This window comes from Geotrypetes seraphini, chromosome 11 (assembly GCF_902459505.1).
Source record: "Geotrypetes seraphini chromosome 11, aGeoSer1.1, whole genome shotgun sequence".
NCBI lineage: Eukaryota > Metazoa > Chordata > Amphibia > Gymnophiona > Dermophiidae > Geotrypetes > Geotrypetes seraphini.
Genome location: NC_047094.1, coordinates 15659353 through 15676839, shown reverse-complemented (window position 1 = coordinate 15676839; position 17487 = coordinate 15659353). Strand labels below are relative to the sequence as shown.

The 17487-nt window shown below is 41.5% G+C and overlaps 1 protein-coding gene across 9 annotated transcripts in view; it reads right to left on the bottom strand.

Annotated features, from left to right (window-relative positions):
* IQCE (IQ motif containing E) overlaps window positions 1-17487 on the bottom strand; it is a 76335-nt gene that overhangs the window by 50319 nt on the left and 8529 nt on the right. For 8 of the 9 annotated variants that reach the window (XM_033963897.1, XM_033963895.1, XM_033963894.1 and 5 more), the window contains exons 3-6: window positions 16625-16672; window positions 15986-16028; window positions 7781-7927; window positions 5280-5411 (exon numbers count right to left, since the gene is read on the bottom strand). In XM_033963897.1, the coding sequence (XP_033819788.1) occupies window positions 5280-5411; window positions 7781-7927; window positions 15986-16028; window positions 16625-16672 (370 nt within the window). Of the gene's footprint in view, window positions 1-5279; window positions 5412-7780; window positions 7928-14054; window positions 14148-15985; window positions 16029-16624; window positions 16673-17487 lie in introns of those variants that run through there. The other variant, XM_033963902.1, reaches the window with a different exon arrangement.

The window sequence follows — 17487 nt, the reverse complement described above, 5'->3', positions numbered from 1 at the left end:
TAAATCCTGGAAGGGAAGCACATGTTCATTAACAAAAGAACAAAGAAAAGAAACACATGAAAAGTTTTCCCCTCTGCAAACAGTGCTAGTTCTTGCATCGCAGAGTCCCCGTCTCTGTGTTGACTTGTGCAAAAGATTCAAAAAAGGTTTCTTAACTGAAACACAAAACATACAGATTAAATAGACTTTTTTCAGGGTCCTGTAGTACCAAAATATGGCCACAGGAAAATTTAAACATGCAGACACATTCTCTACATGGTAAAATTAGATTTTCTTTTTTTCTAACATCAGGGAATTATTCTCAATTCCATATTCTTTATTAGGTTCCTATCCTGAAGAGCTTACTTGTAAAAAGTAAGCAAAATTTCAATTCCGAATTCATCCACTTACATAAAAGTTTATTATAATTGTTCTTTTCCGTTAACCAAGTTAGCAAGCCCTTTGTTTCACATTTATTTCGATTTTCAAAAAAATATATAGGTACTTAACCTCTATTTTTGTTAATCTTTTTATTTTAAACTTCCCAATTTAATTTTAAAATGCATTTAAATTTAATTACTCCCTAATCATACATTTCAGACAATGCACAAGTTTAAAAATACTTTATAAACCATGCAGGGGCACAAAAATTCATATTCAAAATTAATTTGAACCCTGAGATAAAAATATAAAGGCAGGGATTTTATTTTTCCCTTATGCACACTTGCCTGCTTTTAAGCATGGTATCTGTTTTTTGGAATAAATCTTTTTCTTTTCCACAAAATTATCCTTTCACTGTTGAATACATTCCCAAGTCCAGCAGAATTCTTTTCTCTTCTCCCATCTTCCCTATCGAACTTCTCCATATCAGATCCCAGGGAATTAACACATTTCACAAGCTTTCTTTCCACATTCCTGTACATTCGTTCTACAAACTATCTCCCTGCTTTGAAACAGCCAAACATTTAAACGATCTAGCTATTCAAACTTTCTTTTCCTTTTCACTTCACTTTCTTGTTTAAAAATCACTTTCCAATTCCTTCTGATCCTACAGTTCTGTTCTTCCAACATTCTAATAACCTTTTTAAAATATAAAGGAACAAGGGAAAAATTCAAGCTACATAACGTCTTTTTTTTTTTTTTTCTAGAATGCATCTTGTACAGAGCCCTTAGGCTACAAACAGCTTCTGAAACTCTTCCAAAGTACCTCCATTGTTCTCAACACCGCAGGGATCACTTAGCTATGTAAACTCTGCTCTCCCAATACACTGCATTTTGAACTTAAATCAACATATTCAACTTCTCGACATCAAAACAATTGAATTACATGCTCGTGCTTAGCTGGTAAAGTTTTATCAGAAAGAGACCACATTGAATCCTGATATTCACACTACATAAACTTTTCTTTTTTTTTCTACTACATCGGAAACAAATTTAAGCCACGGATACATAGGATTCTCATGTCTTGCTAAACTACCAGTTCTCAATAAACCCTTTTAATATGCAAAACAGACTTGCTCCGAGACTTCTAAAAAAAAGAAGAATCAAATTCGTTAACTGACTCGTATATAAGCAAATACCTGTTGGAAATCTGTAGCCCTGAGACAAAAGAACTCCATTGCTGCTATTCCCTCCCCCTCTTTCCTCACGTGATAGCTCTGTGGAAGGCATGGAGGAAAAAGGTGGGGGTGAAAATCCCCCATTTGCAGCCCGCTCTTTCAAACAAAGAAGACTGAAGGGAACGGGAAGCCATTAACTTTATTTTTCTTTTTCCAGAGACAAGAGAAAAAGTTAGGGCAGAGCAAAAAAGACAGAGAGAGACAGAACTGGAGTTTAGAAAGACAAAGCTGAGAAACACAATTTCTTTTTTCTTTTCAAAGTAGTTACTTCAGATAGGCACTGAAAATGCACAGAGGGAGACAAAGAAGGAGGGTTTCAAACAAAGAGACGGGTGAGGGAAACTTTTCAAAGTCAGATTAAAACAGACAGTTTTCTTTTTCACAGAGAGAAAGAGTTAGTTCAAAGACAAAGCTTAGACACACAGCAGGAAAGAACAAATTTGTTTTTTTCTTCAAACTTAATAACTTCTATTATAGCAAAAACTTACGTTCACAGAGGAGACCTGCTCTCTACTGGGCACTTCTACCTTTCAGACAGGCACTGCTCAGTTTAAAAGCCAGATGGAAAAATGCCAGCACTGCAAGGGATTTTTTTTCTTTCTTTTCCATTAACAAGTAATTTCCACTAACTTTATACAATTATGTACAGATATATACAAGCATGCATGCTCCTTACTGTTAAATAATTTTTTTTTATTATTTTTAAATTTTTTTATTAATTTTTTTTTTTTTTCTTTTTCTTTAAACAGGCGTAATACTCACAATTTTCCAGTTTTCCGGTCCCGTTTTATCTCTAATTTCCGCCATATTCCTGCGCAGCCAGTCAACCTGTGACTACCTTTTGTTACACAACCATGCGAAATCTCTAAAGTTCCTAGAATTTCTATGAATAACCTATAAGCTTTTTCAAGGCGTCAAATTAGTTAGTTCCCGGGTTTCGGCACCAATTGAGCATGGGGCATTGACGCCATTTGTGAAAGCTTCAGGTTTGAAAATAATTCTACATGCAAAATGACACCAGCGCAAGGTTTTAAAATTATAACCAGGATTTATTGAATTATTGGTTCTATTTTCCCATTATTAGATCAAAAGAATAGCATAATTGCTTACGTTGCGCTCATGGGAGATCATCATCGTGGTCAAAGGCTGGCCTTCTCACAATGGTCTCGTCTTTCTATCTCATTACAGTCTATTATATAACTTTTGGTTTAGTGACATCATCAAGTTTGACGACCAATAACATTTCTATGGGTGGTCTCAAAGTTTAGACAAAGAAACATTCCTCCATGTTTAAAAGTTAGTCAAAGTTTCAGATGATTTCTGAATTAACATTAACATTCAAAAGAATTCACAATTATTAACATGGTAAATTCTCAGTCCTTCCATGCTGACAAGTTCTGAGCCTTAAAGGAAAAAAACTCCTAAGCTGACAGATTCAAATTGCATAGCCTTACAAAGAAATCTTACTCAGGAGAAAAAGGGGGGGTTAAATCCCCCTCTCCTCTTCCTGAAGCGTGGGCTTCCAATGCCCCCCTTTTCCCTATTCTTGAGACTGACTCTAATCACTTCCAGATGTTGTGCTCAAGAGTTTTTCTTAATGTTTCTGCTTATAAAACCATTTATATATCCACAATCATATCACATCCATGGGCCCCAAACATTCATAATTTCATTCATATCTTGGCCATTCATACTTCATACATTTTATATCTCAGTTTGGAATAAGGAATCTAATATGCTTTTTTCCTAACTGGCCTGAGCACATCTGTTTTCAATTAGAACCACGAGGCTAAAGGCGGGAAGCTGAACAAAGAACAGAAACTATTCACTGGCACAAGATGCTGGCCTAAGACAGGACAGTCATAGTACATACAAAAGAATCTAAACTGGACTCCATGTCTCATGTAGTCATGATTTCCACCATGATTTAGCTCAACAGCAAAATACACAAGAAAACACCATTCTTTCCCTTATATTAATCTTTAGTGTGTTTTTTTTTCTTCTGGCCTTAGCTACATTATATTTAAATGTTTTATTCACCTGTTTTTCCGTACGCTTCTATTTGGGCGCGGTCCTTAACTAACACAGATGTTTGTCTAACTAGAATTACCCAGAATCATACGAAAAACTGGCGCTACAAAAATACTGCACTATCATGCTTCTGACCTCAATATCGTCCCATTAAACAGCACCCCCTGCTGGCCACGAGCCACTACTCACTTCTCAGCATACAGCACCTTATCCCTACTAGTACTACAGTGGTACCTTGGAATCCGAACTTAATCCGTTCCAGAACCCCGTTCGCGTTTCAAAACATTTGAGTTCCAAGACAATTTTTCCCATTGAAAAGAATAGAAACTGGATTACGGTAATCCGTTCCTTGGTCCCACAAACTCTGCAAGATCAGGCCTACCTGGCAGAAACAGCAAGATCGGGACCCCCAGCAACAGAAGCAGCAAGATCGGGATCCCCAGCAACAGAGGCAGCAAGATCGGGACCCTCAGCAGCATGATCGGGATCTCCAGCGGCAAGACAGCAAGATCGGCAACGGCAGCTGCAAGTGGTGTTCAGCCCAAAGCTTCCCTCCCAGGCGGAAACAGGAAGCTGCGTCAGAGTGGAAGCTTTGGGCTGAGCACTGCTTGCAGTTCGGATTCCAAAGCAGCGTTCGGATTCCGGGGCAAAAATGAAGAAAAAAAAAAGTTCGGATTTCAAATCGTTCGAGTTCTGGGGTGTTCGGATTCCGAGGTACCACTGTATTTGTTTTTTTGCCAAATACTTGTAACTTGGATTGGCCTCCGCGAAGATGGGCTACGTTTAGATGGACTATTGGTCTGACCCAGTAAGGCTATTCTTATGTACTATTTATCATTTCTGTAGTGCTGAAAGGTGTACGCAGCGCTGTACAGTGATGTAATAGACGATGGTCCCTTCTCAGAAGAGTTTACAATCTAATTTGGACAGACAGGACATGTAGGGGGTGGAGTGTTTCTACCAGAGAGAATAGGATGGACATAGGTTGGAATTAGAAGTTGAAAGCAGCCTTGAAAAAGTGGGGGTTTTTTTAGCTTGGATTTGAATACTGCTAGACAGAGCCTGACGTAATGACTCAGGCAGTCTGTTCCAGGCATACGGTGCAGCAAGATAAAAGGGATGGAGTCTGGAGTATTCAGTGGAGGAGAATATGAATTATGTATTCTTTTAGCTGGGGACCACTGCTAACAGGCCCTGAATGTGAGAATTACTCTAAATCAGTGGTTCCCAACCATGTCCTGGAGGATTACCAACCAGTCGGGTTTTTGGGATAGCCCTAATGAATATGCATGACAGAGATTTGCATATAATGAAGGCATGCAAATCTGCTCCTTGCATATTCATTAGGGCTATCCTGAAAACCTGACTGGCTGGTGGTCCTCCAGGACAAGGTTGGGAACCAGTGTTCTAAATCAAAGGTAATCAACCTTGGTCCTTGAAGGACATAATACAGTCAGGGTTTCAGCATTTCCCCAATAAATATGCATGACATGCACTGTCTCCATTATATGCAAATAGATTTCATGCATATTCATTGGGGAAATCCTACCTGACTGGGGGAGGGCTGAGGTTGGACACCCTGCTCTAAATGCCCCTGTAACCCATATTTATATGTGGTAGGTAAGAAGTGGTCCCAATCTTGCTTCTCACCATTGCTGGAAGAGCGGGAATATTTTGGCTTCTTCATCCCAAGAGCTTCCTTGAGGTACTCTGGAGTGCTATTAGAGGAGTTCATCCAGGCATGCCCTATGTCCATATCAGATTTCAAGGACTGGGTCAGACCTACTCAAAACAAGAATTACAAAAGGCAACAGTGAGTCTCAGGAAAATAGGCTTGCAGTAGCAAGAGCAGTAACTGAGCTAATAATAATAATAATAACTTTATTCTTCTATACCACCACAATCTTGCGACTTCTAGGCGGTTTACAATCAAGAGTGCTGGACATTCAGCGAAATACAATAAGTAGATATTCAGAGGAAATATAGAGATCAGAGACCTCAGGAGGCAATAGTATAGAAATACAATTTGCTGAGCGAAAATGTAATATGTACATTTTAGTAGGTAATGTCCGACGGGATAAATAGCAATGTAAAGTTACGATAAGATGAAGATAACAGATTATATTTATAACAGTGCTGTAAGTTCAGGTGGAATAGGGAGGGGGGAAGGAGAGGGAGAGCGGGTCAATTGTTTAGGTCAATTGTTTAGCTAAGCCCTATGTATCCTGCACAAAGCAGAAAAAGATGTGCAGACAGACAATGGGCAATGAAAGGAAAATGCTTCTAGCAGAAACAATGTAAAGCAAAGACAGAGAGAAAAACAGCCAGACAGGCACAATCTTATTTTTAAAAAATATATTTATTATAGCCATTATTACATGGCCATGGGAAGGCTCCCAAAAATCAGATCATTTCTATAATACTTCCCAATTCTCACAGAACAACTGTGGGACACAGAGGGCTGGAGCATTTGCACTGGCAACAGCAGTTGTTCTAGCATCCCTCTACTTTAAACATTTTAAACCCTGTAATACAGCTCAGGACAGGAAGCAGCCCAAGGCAACACATCCCTAGGATTTCTAGCACAGGAAGGTAAGAGGATGGAAGAATACCATGATCAGGGAAGATGAGGCCGAGGATAGATGGGGAGATCAAAGGAAAAAGAACCAGGAGGTGGAGGAGGCAAGGAAGAGCGAGCAAGGAAGTTTGCATAAGTGGATAAATGGGAAGCAAAGAGAGCAAGTGAGGAAAAGGATGAGGAAAGGGAGAGTGGGTGAGGACATCAGAAGAGCTGTAGAGAGTGTGAAGGGGGTGTGCAATTTGAGGGAGAGAAGGGATCAGCGCAGGGAGAAGGGGTATGTGTAGACCATTCCTTCCATCCCAATTTTTCTCCTCCTCCTCACAATTCCCAACGGAAGCCCGAGTAAGGTTTAAATTTGCCTGCCTCTGCTTCAAAGTACTATACGGCCTGACCCCCAAGTACATAACGGACCTTTTCGCATTTTCTAATAACAAACTCAAGAGAAATACACACCCAAAACTCATTTCCCCTCCAGTTAGAGGCTGCAAAATGAAAAAACACCACGAACACCTTCTCTCTCACCAAGCAGTCCTATGGGGCAAAGACCTAGACCAACTGCTTTCGCCCACTACATACGAGGAATTAAGGAAACGCCTAAAAACATACCTGTTCCAGAAATACCTAAACAATTGACCCGCTCTCCCTCTCCCTCCCCCTCCCTATTCCACCTGAACTTACAGCACTGTTATAAATATAATCTGTTATCTTCATCTTATTGTAACTTTACGTTGCTATTTATCCTGTCGGACATTACCTACTAAAATGTACATATTACATTTTCGCTCAGCAAATTGTATTTCTATACTATTGCCTCCTGAGGTCTCTGATCTCTGTATTTCCTCTGAACATCTACTTATTGTATTTCGCTGAATGTCCAGCACTCTTGATTGTAAACCGCCTAGAAGTCGCAAGATTGTGGCGGTATAGAAGAATAAATTATTATTATTATTATTATTCCCCTTCTCTCTTTTCAAACTTGCACTTTTTCCTTTCCCATCTTGCACTTTCTCTATTTGCCTCCTTCTCTTAAGGTTTTTCTCTATCCCCCTTTTGCTTTCTCAGCACAAATCACTAAGATTCATTCCCCCACCCCCAAAAGGGTGCACCAAACATGCCAGAATGTTTTATTTTTAAATGTTATGAACGTCACGTTTAATATATGCAAATTTATTTTTTTTAAAAACCCAACACACAATTGCCACAGAATCTTGAAAATTTGCGCCAGGAAACGGAAGACTGATTGTTGTGAAAATACATTATAAAAACAGATCGTAACGAAGTCAATCCAAACTTAAGATTCCTGCAATATTACGAGCCATTTTGATAACTAAAAGCATAGTGCAGCTTTTCATTCAGAATACAAGACAAGCAATTTATGTAATGTGCAAAAGTGCCTGAGTTTATCTACGCAGGCAGGCACTCCAAAAGTATCTTATGGCTTTAAGTCATTTAATCATATAGCTCTAATGTTTGATTTGGGAAACTTCCAAACAAAAGAATCTACATAATGTAATTTGAGCTTATACAGTGCTGAGCATAGAATTCAAAGACTAGGTTCCAGCCACATTACCAGTGCCTTGTCTGAGAGAGGCCAGCCACAGCTGTCTTGGCACCTTGATCATTGGGTTCTCGGTGTGCATGTTACCTGTCCCCTTCAGGGACCGCCACACTGCAGCCTTTTTAGGATGTTGGCGTGTGCTAGACAGGTATGGAGACTCTAAAAGAAAGACACAACATATATAATTAATGAGCATCCTTTACCTTCCCTTTCTCTGCTCTAAGGCTCTTGCCATGTGGACAGTGTAATTATTGGACACACCTTGGAAAGCATTTCAGTCAAACAAGTTTGAGTTAACTATTCTTACATTTACTTCAAGACTTATGGAATACTGCGTTCAATATTGGTCGCCGTACCTCAGGAAGGACATGGCGGTACTTGAGAGAGTCCAAAGGAGAGCAACGAAACTGGTAAGAGGGCTGGAACACTGCCCATACGCCGAGAGGTTGGATAGGCTGGGGCTCTTCTCTCTAGAAAAAAGGAGGCTCAGGGGAGATATGATAGAGACCTTCAAGATCATGAGGGGCATAGAGAGGGTGGATAAGGACAGATTCTTCAGACTGAGGGGGACAACAGGTACGAGGGGGCATTCGGAGAAACTGAAGGGAGATAGGTTCAAAACAAATGCAAGGAAGTTTTTTTTCACCCAAAGGGTCGTGGACACTTGGAATGCGCTACCGGAGGAAGTGATCAGGCAGAGTATGGTACAGGGATTCAAACAGGGATTGGACGGATTCCTGAGGGATAAAGGGATCATGGGATACCGAGAGAGGTGCTGGGATGTAACACAAGTATAGAAAGCTAACCAGGTAATAAGTATAGAAACCCAACCAGGTCGTGCATGTGCAAGACCGGAGGGTTAGGACTTCGATGGGAAGATAGGACTTCAATGGGAAACCAAGGTGGCAAGGGGGCCCCTTCTGGTGATTCAGACAGGTCGTGACCTGTTTGGGCCGCCGCGGGAGCGGACTGCTGGGCAGGATGGACCTATGGTCTGACCCGGCGGAGGCACTGCTTATGTTCTTATATCACCTTTTCTGGCAGGCAGATCAAGGTGGTTTACAGACAAAATGGTAAGGTTTACTTCTTTGTAGATGAGAACAAAATCTGCAATAGGGTAGACACTCCTGATAGTGTAGATAATATGAGGAAGGCTCTACCGAAGTTTGAAGAATGGTTTAGAGTTTAACAGCTAAGATTTAATGCTAAAAAATGCAGAGTGATGCATTTGGGCTACAGTTTAGGAGGAGAAGAACTTTTGTGCACAAAAGAGGAGCAGGACGGGTATGATCATATGTGATGATCTTAAAGGGGTAAGGTTATGGCAAAAGCTAGAAGGATGCTTGAGTGCATAGGGAGAGGAATAGTCAGTTGGAAAAAGGAAGTAATGATGTGAGACCTCAATTCGAATATTATGTACAGTACTAGAGATTGCACCTTCGGAAAGATATAAACATGATGGAGCTGGTCCAGAGGATGGCGACTAAAATGGTCAGTGATCATCATAAAGTGTTTGGCAACAAACATCAATACATATACTTTGGAGGAAAGGAGTTAAAAGGGGATCGATTCCGTACAAACGTAAGGAAGTTCTTCTTCACCCAGAGAGTGGTGGAAAACTGGAACGCTCTTCCGGAGGCTGTAATAAGGGAAAACACCCTCCAGGGATTTAAGACAAAGTTAGACAAGTTCCTGCTGAACCAGGTAAGGCTAGTCTCAGTTAGGGCGCTGGTCTTTGACTGGAGGGCCGCCGCGTGAGCGGATTGCTGGGCACGATGAACCACTGGTCTGACCCAGCAGCGGCAATTCTTAGGTTCTTATGACATCACAGTCTCAGCCCTGGAATGTTTCTCTCAATAGGGTTCCGGAATCTTGCTATTCTTTAGGATGCTGGAATGTTGCTACTCTTTGGGTTTGGCCAGGGACTAAGGACCTGGATTGGCCACCATGAGAACGGGCTACTTGGCTGTTGGTCTGACCCAGCAGCGGCAATTCTTAGGTTCTTATGACATCACAATCTCAGCTCTGGAATGTTGCTCTCAATAGGGTTCTGGAATCTTGCTATTCTTTGAGATGCTGGAATGTTGCTACTCTTTGGGTTTGGCCAGGTACTAGGGACCTGGATTGGCCACCATGAGAACGGGCTACTTGGCTGTTGGTCTGACCCAGCAGCGGCAATTCTTATGTTCTAATGACAGAAATGTTTAAATACTTATTTGGCATATGAGGCCAGCCTTTTTCAACTGAAAGAAACAAAAATCTGGAATGAGGGGGCATAGGGTGAAAGGGGACAGAAGTAACTTCAAAAATACTTTTTCATGGAAAGAGGGGGTGAATGCTTGGGATAAGTACATTGGGTACTAAAGGAGAGGAAGGATTAGTAGATGGCATAGATACTATGTTAAAATCTGAGTGAAGAAAAGAATGCCAATTATACATATAACTCACATTTGCAAGTTCTTCCAGAATTAATCCAGGTACCTCTCCTCCCTTGTAACCAAAAAAAACCAAAAAAACCCCAACTGTTGTAACTTCTCTGGAAATGTCCAGTTAGCTCTTTTGTAATCTGCCTTGAACTGCAAGGTATAGGCGGAATAGAAGTCCCTAACTGAGGTTAGGATATAGGGACAGGAATAGAGATAGGTTAGAGAAAAATCAAGGGCCACTGCTCAAGCAGTGGGCCTGATGGGCCGCCGCGGGAGCGGACCGCTGGCCACAATGGACCTCTGGTCTGACTCAGCGGAGGCAACTTCTTATGTTCTTAATGTAATGTAATGTAACATTCTAAATTCTGATTTTTTTTTTTTAACACGGAGCTTTGCTGTACGCCACCTCTCCGGAATTACCTGGCCACACGCTCGACCCTTTCCCCCCCCTTTATTGATCGCTGTCTTCCAGCTCCCCTACCCTCCTCCTTCCTCATCAGCCAAGTTCGGCTAAAGTTGTTGTAAAATCGGCCAGTTCGGCCCAGCCCCCCCCCCCTCTACTGATCGCTTTCCTCCTTCTCTCCTTCCCTCTTCTGCTTCCTCAGCCATGTTTGGCTGAAGGTGTTGTAAATCCAATACATTGTTTGTAAATCGGCATGTCAATGCGGATCCTAACGTAACTGCTGTGAACCGCCTAGAACTCGTTGGGCATGGCGGTATATAAGAATAAAATTATTATTATTATTATTATTACTGGTCAGCTTATATTTTTATTTATTGGGATTTATTAACTACCTTTACGAAGACATTCACCCAAGGCATGTACAATATATTGCTACGAGTATTCTTTTGTTGAATCAAATAAAAGTTATTTAAAATTATATAAGCTGCATTTTCAGCCCTTGAAGAGCATCCAAAGCAGTTTACAATCAAACAACCCAAGCCAATAAATTAATTAAAAACAACACCGAAGCGCAGAATCTCTACATTCCGCGGATATCCATAGGAAGGAGAAGTAAAAACAAAGGAGAACCAGCTTGGCTAACTAAAGAGGTGAAGGAGGCAGTAAGGGATAAGAGGAACTCTTTTAAAAAATGGAAACGTGAACACACAACGGAGGCCTGGAACAGTCACAAGGTCAACCAGAAGAAGTGTCACAAGGCGGTAAGAGACGCCAAAAAAGCCTATGAGGAAAAGATAGCGCAAGAAGCCAAAAACTTCAAGCCCTTTTTTAGATACATAAAAGGGAAAAATCCAGCTAAGGAGGCAGTGGGCCCTCTCGACGACCAAGGAAGAAAAGGGTGCATCAAGGAAGACAAACAGATTGCGGATAAGCTAAACTCATTCTTTGCGTCTGTCTTTACCAAGGAGGACACTGCATCAATGCCAGAAACAGGGAGAGCATTCAAGGGAGAAATTGAGGATAGCCTCACCACAGTAAATGTGGATTTGAACATGATATATTATCAGATCGACAAATTGAGGAGTGATAAATCCCCTGGACCAGATGGAATTCACCCAAGAGTGCTAAAGGAGCTTAAGATAGAAATCGGAGAACTATTACAATCCCTAGCTAACTTGTCAATTAAAACCGGGCAAATACCAGACGACTGGAAGATAGCGAATGTCATCCCAATCTTCAAAAAGGGATCGAGAGGAGAACCGGGCAACTATAGACCTGTGAGTCTTACGTCGGTTCCTGGGAAGATGATTGAAGCACTAATAAAGGATAGCATAGAGCAACACCTGGAAAATCACAACCTGATGAGAGCTAGCCAACACGGCTTTAGGAAAGGGAAGTCATGTTTGACTAATTTACTTCAATTTTTTGAGGAGGTGAACAAACAAATTGATAGCGGTGAACTGGTGGATATAAGATACTTGGACTTCCAGAAAGCGTTCGACAAGGTTCCCCACGTAAGGCTTCTGAAGAAACTACAAAGTCATGGAATAGAAGGAGATATACTAAGATGGATAAGCAAATGGTTAGAAAACAGATTGCAGAGAGTGGGCATAAAAGGGAAGTTCTCGGACTGGGAAGAGGTGACAAGCGGTGTACCCCAGGGATCGGTTCTTGGGCCCATCTTGTTCAATATCTTCATAAACGACCTAGAAGATGAAACAACAAGTAATTTAATCAAGTTTGCAGACGACACAAAACTATGTTGGGTAGTTGGGTCACAAAAGGACAGAGAAGAACTTCAGAGAGATTTGAACCAGCTAGAGAAATGGGCAGAAAAGTGGCAGATGAAGTTTAACATAGAAAAATGCAAAGTGATGCACCTGGGTAAGAAAAACAAGGAACATGAATATAAAATGTTAGGTGTGACACTGGGTAAGACCGAACAAGAAAGGGACCTGGGGGTACTGATAGACAGGACCCTGAAGCCGTCGGCTCAATGCGCAGCGACAGCAAAGAAGGCAAACAGGATGTTGGGTATGATAAAGAAGGGAATCGCAAGTAGATCGGCGGACGTTATAATGCCGCTTTACAGAGCAATGGTCAGACCACACTTGGAGTACTGTGTCCAACACTGGTCTCCCTACCTAAAGAAGGCTATAACCCTACTGGAGAGGGTGCAAAGGCGAGCCACGAAGCTAGTTAAAGGTATCGAGAATTTGAGCTACAAAGAACGCCTCGGAAAACTGGGATTGTTCACCCTCGAGAAGAGAAGACTGCGAGGAGACATGATAGAGACTTTTAAAATAATAAAAGGATTTGACAAAATAGAGCAAGAAACATCGTTATTCACATTGTCAAATGTGACCCGGATAAGAGGTCATGGGCTGAAACTGAGGGGCACAAGGTCCAGGACAAATATTAGGAAGTTCTGTTTCGCACAACGAGTGGTGGACGCTTGGAACGCTCTCCCTGAGGAGGTCGTGATGGAGACCAACATTCTGGGATTCAAGAGCAAGTTGGATGCACACCTTCTTGCAAATCACATTGGGGGATACGAGTAAACAAGGTTTCTCAGCAGAGAACACCTAGCTTGGCCTCCGCGGGTGCGGGTCGCCGGACTGGATGGACCTAGAGTCTGATCCGGCGAAGCCATTTCTTATGTTCTAACACAATAAAAAGGCACTAACATTTCATTACTAATACTTAGCCCCCAAAATTTTAATGCTGGCTTTGACAAAGCAGCGGTAGAGGCTTTGACTGCAGGCCGGTGCGGTAAATGCCTCAACGCTCATAGAATTCCTACGCGCGTTGGAGCATTTACCTCGTTGGCCTGCAGTAGAAACCTAACCCCCCCTTTTTTAAGAACGCATAGCGTGGGTTTTAGCGCTGGCAACTGCTCCGACGCTCGTAGGAGTTCTCTGAGTGTCGGAGCAGTTACCGCCACTGCCAGAGCTAAAATCCGCTATATGCGGTCTCAAAAGAGGGAGTAAATTCCTTAAAATACAGTAAAAAGCAGTAAATTAATTTAAAAACAGAAACTTCGTTCAATCCCCCCCCCCACTCTTTCCATCTCATCTATACAATGTAACTTTTTCCCTTTCCTCCCCTATTGCCCTCACACTCCAGTACGTCAAGTCTTTGTCATTTACGTTTAATTTTAGACATCTTTATGCACATTCTACTACATTTAAACTCTTTATCAATTTTATTGTTAACCAGCCAAACAATTGTTTGATGGTCGGGATATTAAAAACTAATAAACTTGGAAACTTGGTAGTATGGAATGTTGCAATTACTTGGGTTTTGGCCAGGTACTAGGGACCTAGATTGAACATAAGACCATAAGAATTGCCACTGCTGGGTCAGACCAGTGGGTCATCCTGCCCAGCAGTCCGCTCACACAGCGGCCCCCAGGTCAAAGACCAGTGCTCTAAATGAGTCATAAGAACAGCCTCACCTGCGTACGTCCACGATGAGAACCGTCCACCGTGAGAATGAGTTGCTGGGCTTGATGGTCTGACCCAATAAGGCTATTCTTATGTCCTTTTCTCTGAGAATAAATTCATGTAAACTGTTCTGAGCTTCCCCAGGAGAATGGTATAGAAAATTTAATGAATGAATAAATAAATGAGGAAAATACCAGCACATGCATGGCAGTAATACAGCTATGTGCTATTCTCTAAAATAGTGCTTAAATATGATGGCACATAGTTTGAAGGTGAAAGTATACATTGGCAGAGTCTTGGAGGAGCACTCAGTTATGCATGCAAATTAGGGAATACTACAATTTACACTAGTATATAAATCTAGGTGTGAGCACTTATTCTAGTTCTATGGCTAGTGTAAGAAGGTCACACTTGAATTATACACAAGTATTTTACCTGTTACACCAGTATTTTATAAAGGAAAATAAGCATCTATATTCCTTTATAGCGTAGACTCCAGACAGATCACCCTTTATAGAACTGACCACCTGATGGGTTCTAAAATGTGTTTGATTCTGTTTCAGGCTCTGTTCCCTGAGACTATCAGTAAGTTAGTCTCTTTCAAGATGTTATTATGCATAAGGAGGTAATGCTCTAGAGCAGGGGTGTCCAATCTTTTGGCTTCCCTGGGCCGCAGTGGCCGAAAAAGCTGAAGCAAGACAGAAGAGGGAGCCGGCAAGACGGTAAACACCTGGGGACACCAGAGGAAAACACTGCATCACTCTCGACTGGGGCCGCACAAAATACTTCACGGGGCCACATGCGGCCCTCGGGCCGCAGGTTGGACACCCCTGCTCTAGAGTTTTATTTTTGAACTTTGTTTGAACAATACAGTAGATACTTTATGAAATCACTATATGAATCACTTGTAAGTAGACATAATCACTCATGAAGTATAATACATGAATAGCTAACATATATTGTGATGATTCATGGAATATATTTATGTTATGCGACCAAGGCAGACAATTGTTTAGAATAACCTAATGCTGAAAAGTTAGATGTCTGTTCCTGTATCTCAGTGTCTCGCAAACCTTTTTGAGCCGGGGCACACTAAACCTAGGAGTCCTTTTATCAAGCTACGCTAGCGGGGTTAGCGCGTTGGGACATTTCATCAAGCGCTAACCCCCGCGGCCGGCTAAAAAACTAACGCCTGCTCAATGCAGGCGTTAGCGGCTAGCGCGGCAGGTGGTATTACACGTGTTAAACCCCTACCGCAGCTTGATAAAAGGACCCCCTAGTGTCCCCGGCTCGGGACATCCAGAAGTGCGCTGGCATGATGATGTCACATGCAAGCGTGATGTCAGCATGCCGACATCAGCGCATGCGCAAAGGCCCTTCAAATAGGCCTTGAGCTGAGAGAAGGACCTGTGCTGGAGAGAAGTGCTGGCAGAGAGAAGAGGTGCCGGCGTCTGGAGATTGCTTACAGGACGTACCTCTGTTCGCGAGAAGCACATCCTGTAAACCAGGGGTGTCGAAGTCGGTCCTCGAGGGCCGCAATCCAGTCAGGTTTTCAAGATTTCCCCAATGAATATGCATGAGATCTATGTGCATGCACTGCTTTCAATGCATATTCATTGGGGAAATTCTGAAAACCCGACTGGATTGCGGCCCTCGAGGACCGACTTCGACACCTGTGCTGTAAACAGTCATCTGGAACCTCTCCTTTCAGGAGGCACACCGTTTGTGATACACTGCTGAATCTGAATGCAACATCATCCTGGGAATCTGATGTTCCCAGAGAATAAAATGGCCCACCTCCCTATCTCTTTTTCAGAGCTCTACAAAGTTTCTTATTTTTGATAATGAAGGCACCTGAGCATTGTTAAAATATCCGAAAGACTTGAAACCTAGGAAAAGTTTTGGACTTGTAGTTTAAGATCTCTCCTTTAATAAAACTTACTTGGTGATCGAGATGGCTTATGGGAAGTTTTCTTCTTCTGTTTCTGGGGAATAAAAAGGAGCGATTTTATATTTTTTTTCTGAAAGAAAAATGACACACCTCTTCCACTACTGAAATATCTTAGAGGGCTGAGGAGATGGTTTTTTTTTTTTTTTTTTTTGCTGATATCCTATTCTGTTGCACGACAAGATGGTTCCAGAAGGAAACAAATGAAATCTAAAGAAAAAGCAACCAGCAATAATTCTACTGAGCAGAGAATCTGGGGAAAAAGGCAAGTTTATCAGAATCTATCATAATGCATCAAACTTTCTTAAGGATCGAGTTCCCCTCCAAGAAAAAAGATAAGAGGACAGTAGCCCTTCCCTACCCAAGCAAGAATATTATGTACTTACACCAGCAGGAGATTAACAGAAACATTATGGGCTTTTGGGTAGCACCTTTGGAAGTAGATACTGTAAAGCAGTTTCTCTGCACTTTCACAAAATGCCACCCAGCTCCTACAGATCTTACCAGTGTCTTATAATACTGGGTAATGAACATATTGTCAGGGCTTAGTCAAGGTCATTTCTGATCGATTTCAAGAGACCCAGATTATTTCTTTACAGAGACTGATAACAAAAAAAAAAACCAACAACATACCTTGTCTATGTCAGATTCAAATGTAATTGCAGACAGAGCATCATCTCCCTGAAGACAGAATTTAAAGTCAGCTTGTAAACATTTTAAATGGTTTGTAAAAATTCACAATCACAAGGTAAAATAATATGTAATAGTCATTGTGCTCAGACTATTCCCATATTACAAATGCCCCAGAACTTTGGATATGATGCATTTCAATAGTGAAAATCTATAACGAGTCATAAGAGACATAAAACATGATGAACTCCGAATCCCATTGCTTCTACTAATTCAAAGTGTCCCAGCTACTTAGCAAAGAATAAAACTTTATTAAACTTGAATTACGAGTGGAAGCTCCAGTGACCAAACTATTTCTGTGCACTACAAATTCCAAATAAACCACACAAGTTAGGGATCAAGACATATTCAAGATTCCCCATTAGCATTAACTTTGTGTGGGACTCTGGGCAAATCACTTGTCCCTTCTGTGCTATCTTTGGAAGCTTCCTTACAGATCAAGAACCAAAACTGACAGGCAGACTTTCCATTTCATAAGTGGCTGTTTGCATGTTGTTTCTAAAATAACTTCCATAGCATACCGAGGGCTTATTTTAAGAAGTGGGGCTATAAAAATCTACTGGCAAGATTTTTACATTTTTGCTGACCAAAACATGGCTAAATCAAATTTCTGGCCAGTTTTGGTGTCAAAGCTGAAACCAAAATTTGGTCGGCCTCGACATATAACAGAAATATGATCGACGTCAGCAAAGTGCAAATAATATCTAAAGACGCACAGTGGAAAGAACATTCATTTGACAGATATACTCACGGTGTAGGCAAAATGCAAATGAAACACCTTAACAGACACACGTTAGAACAGAGGT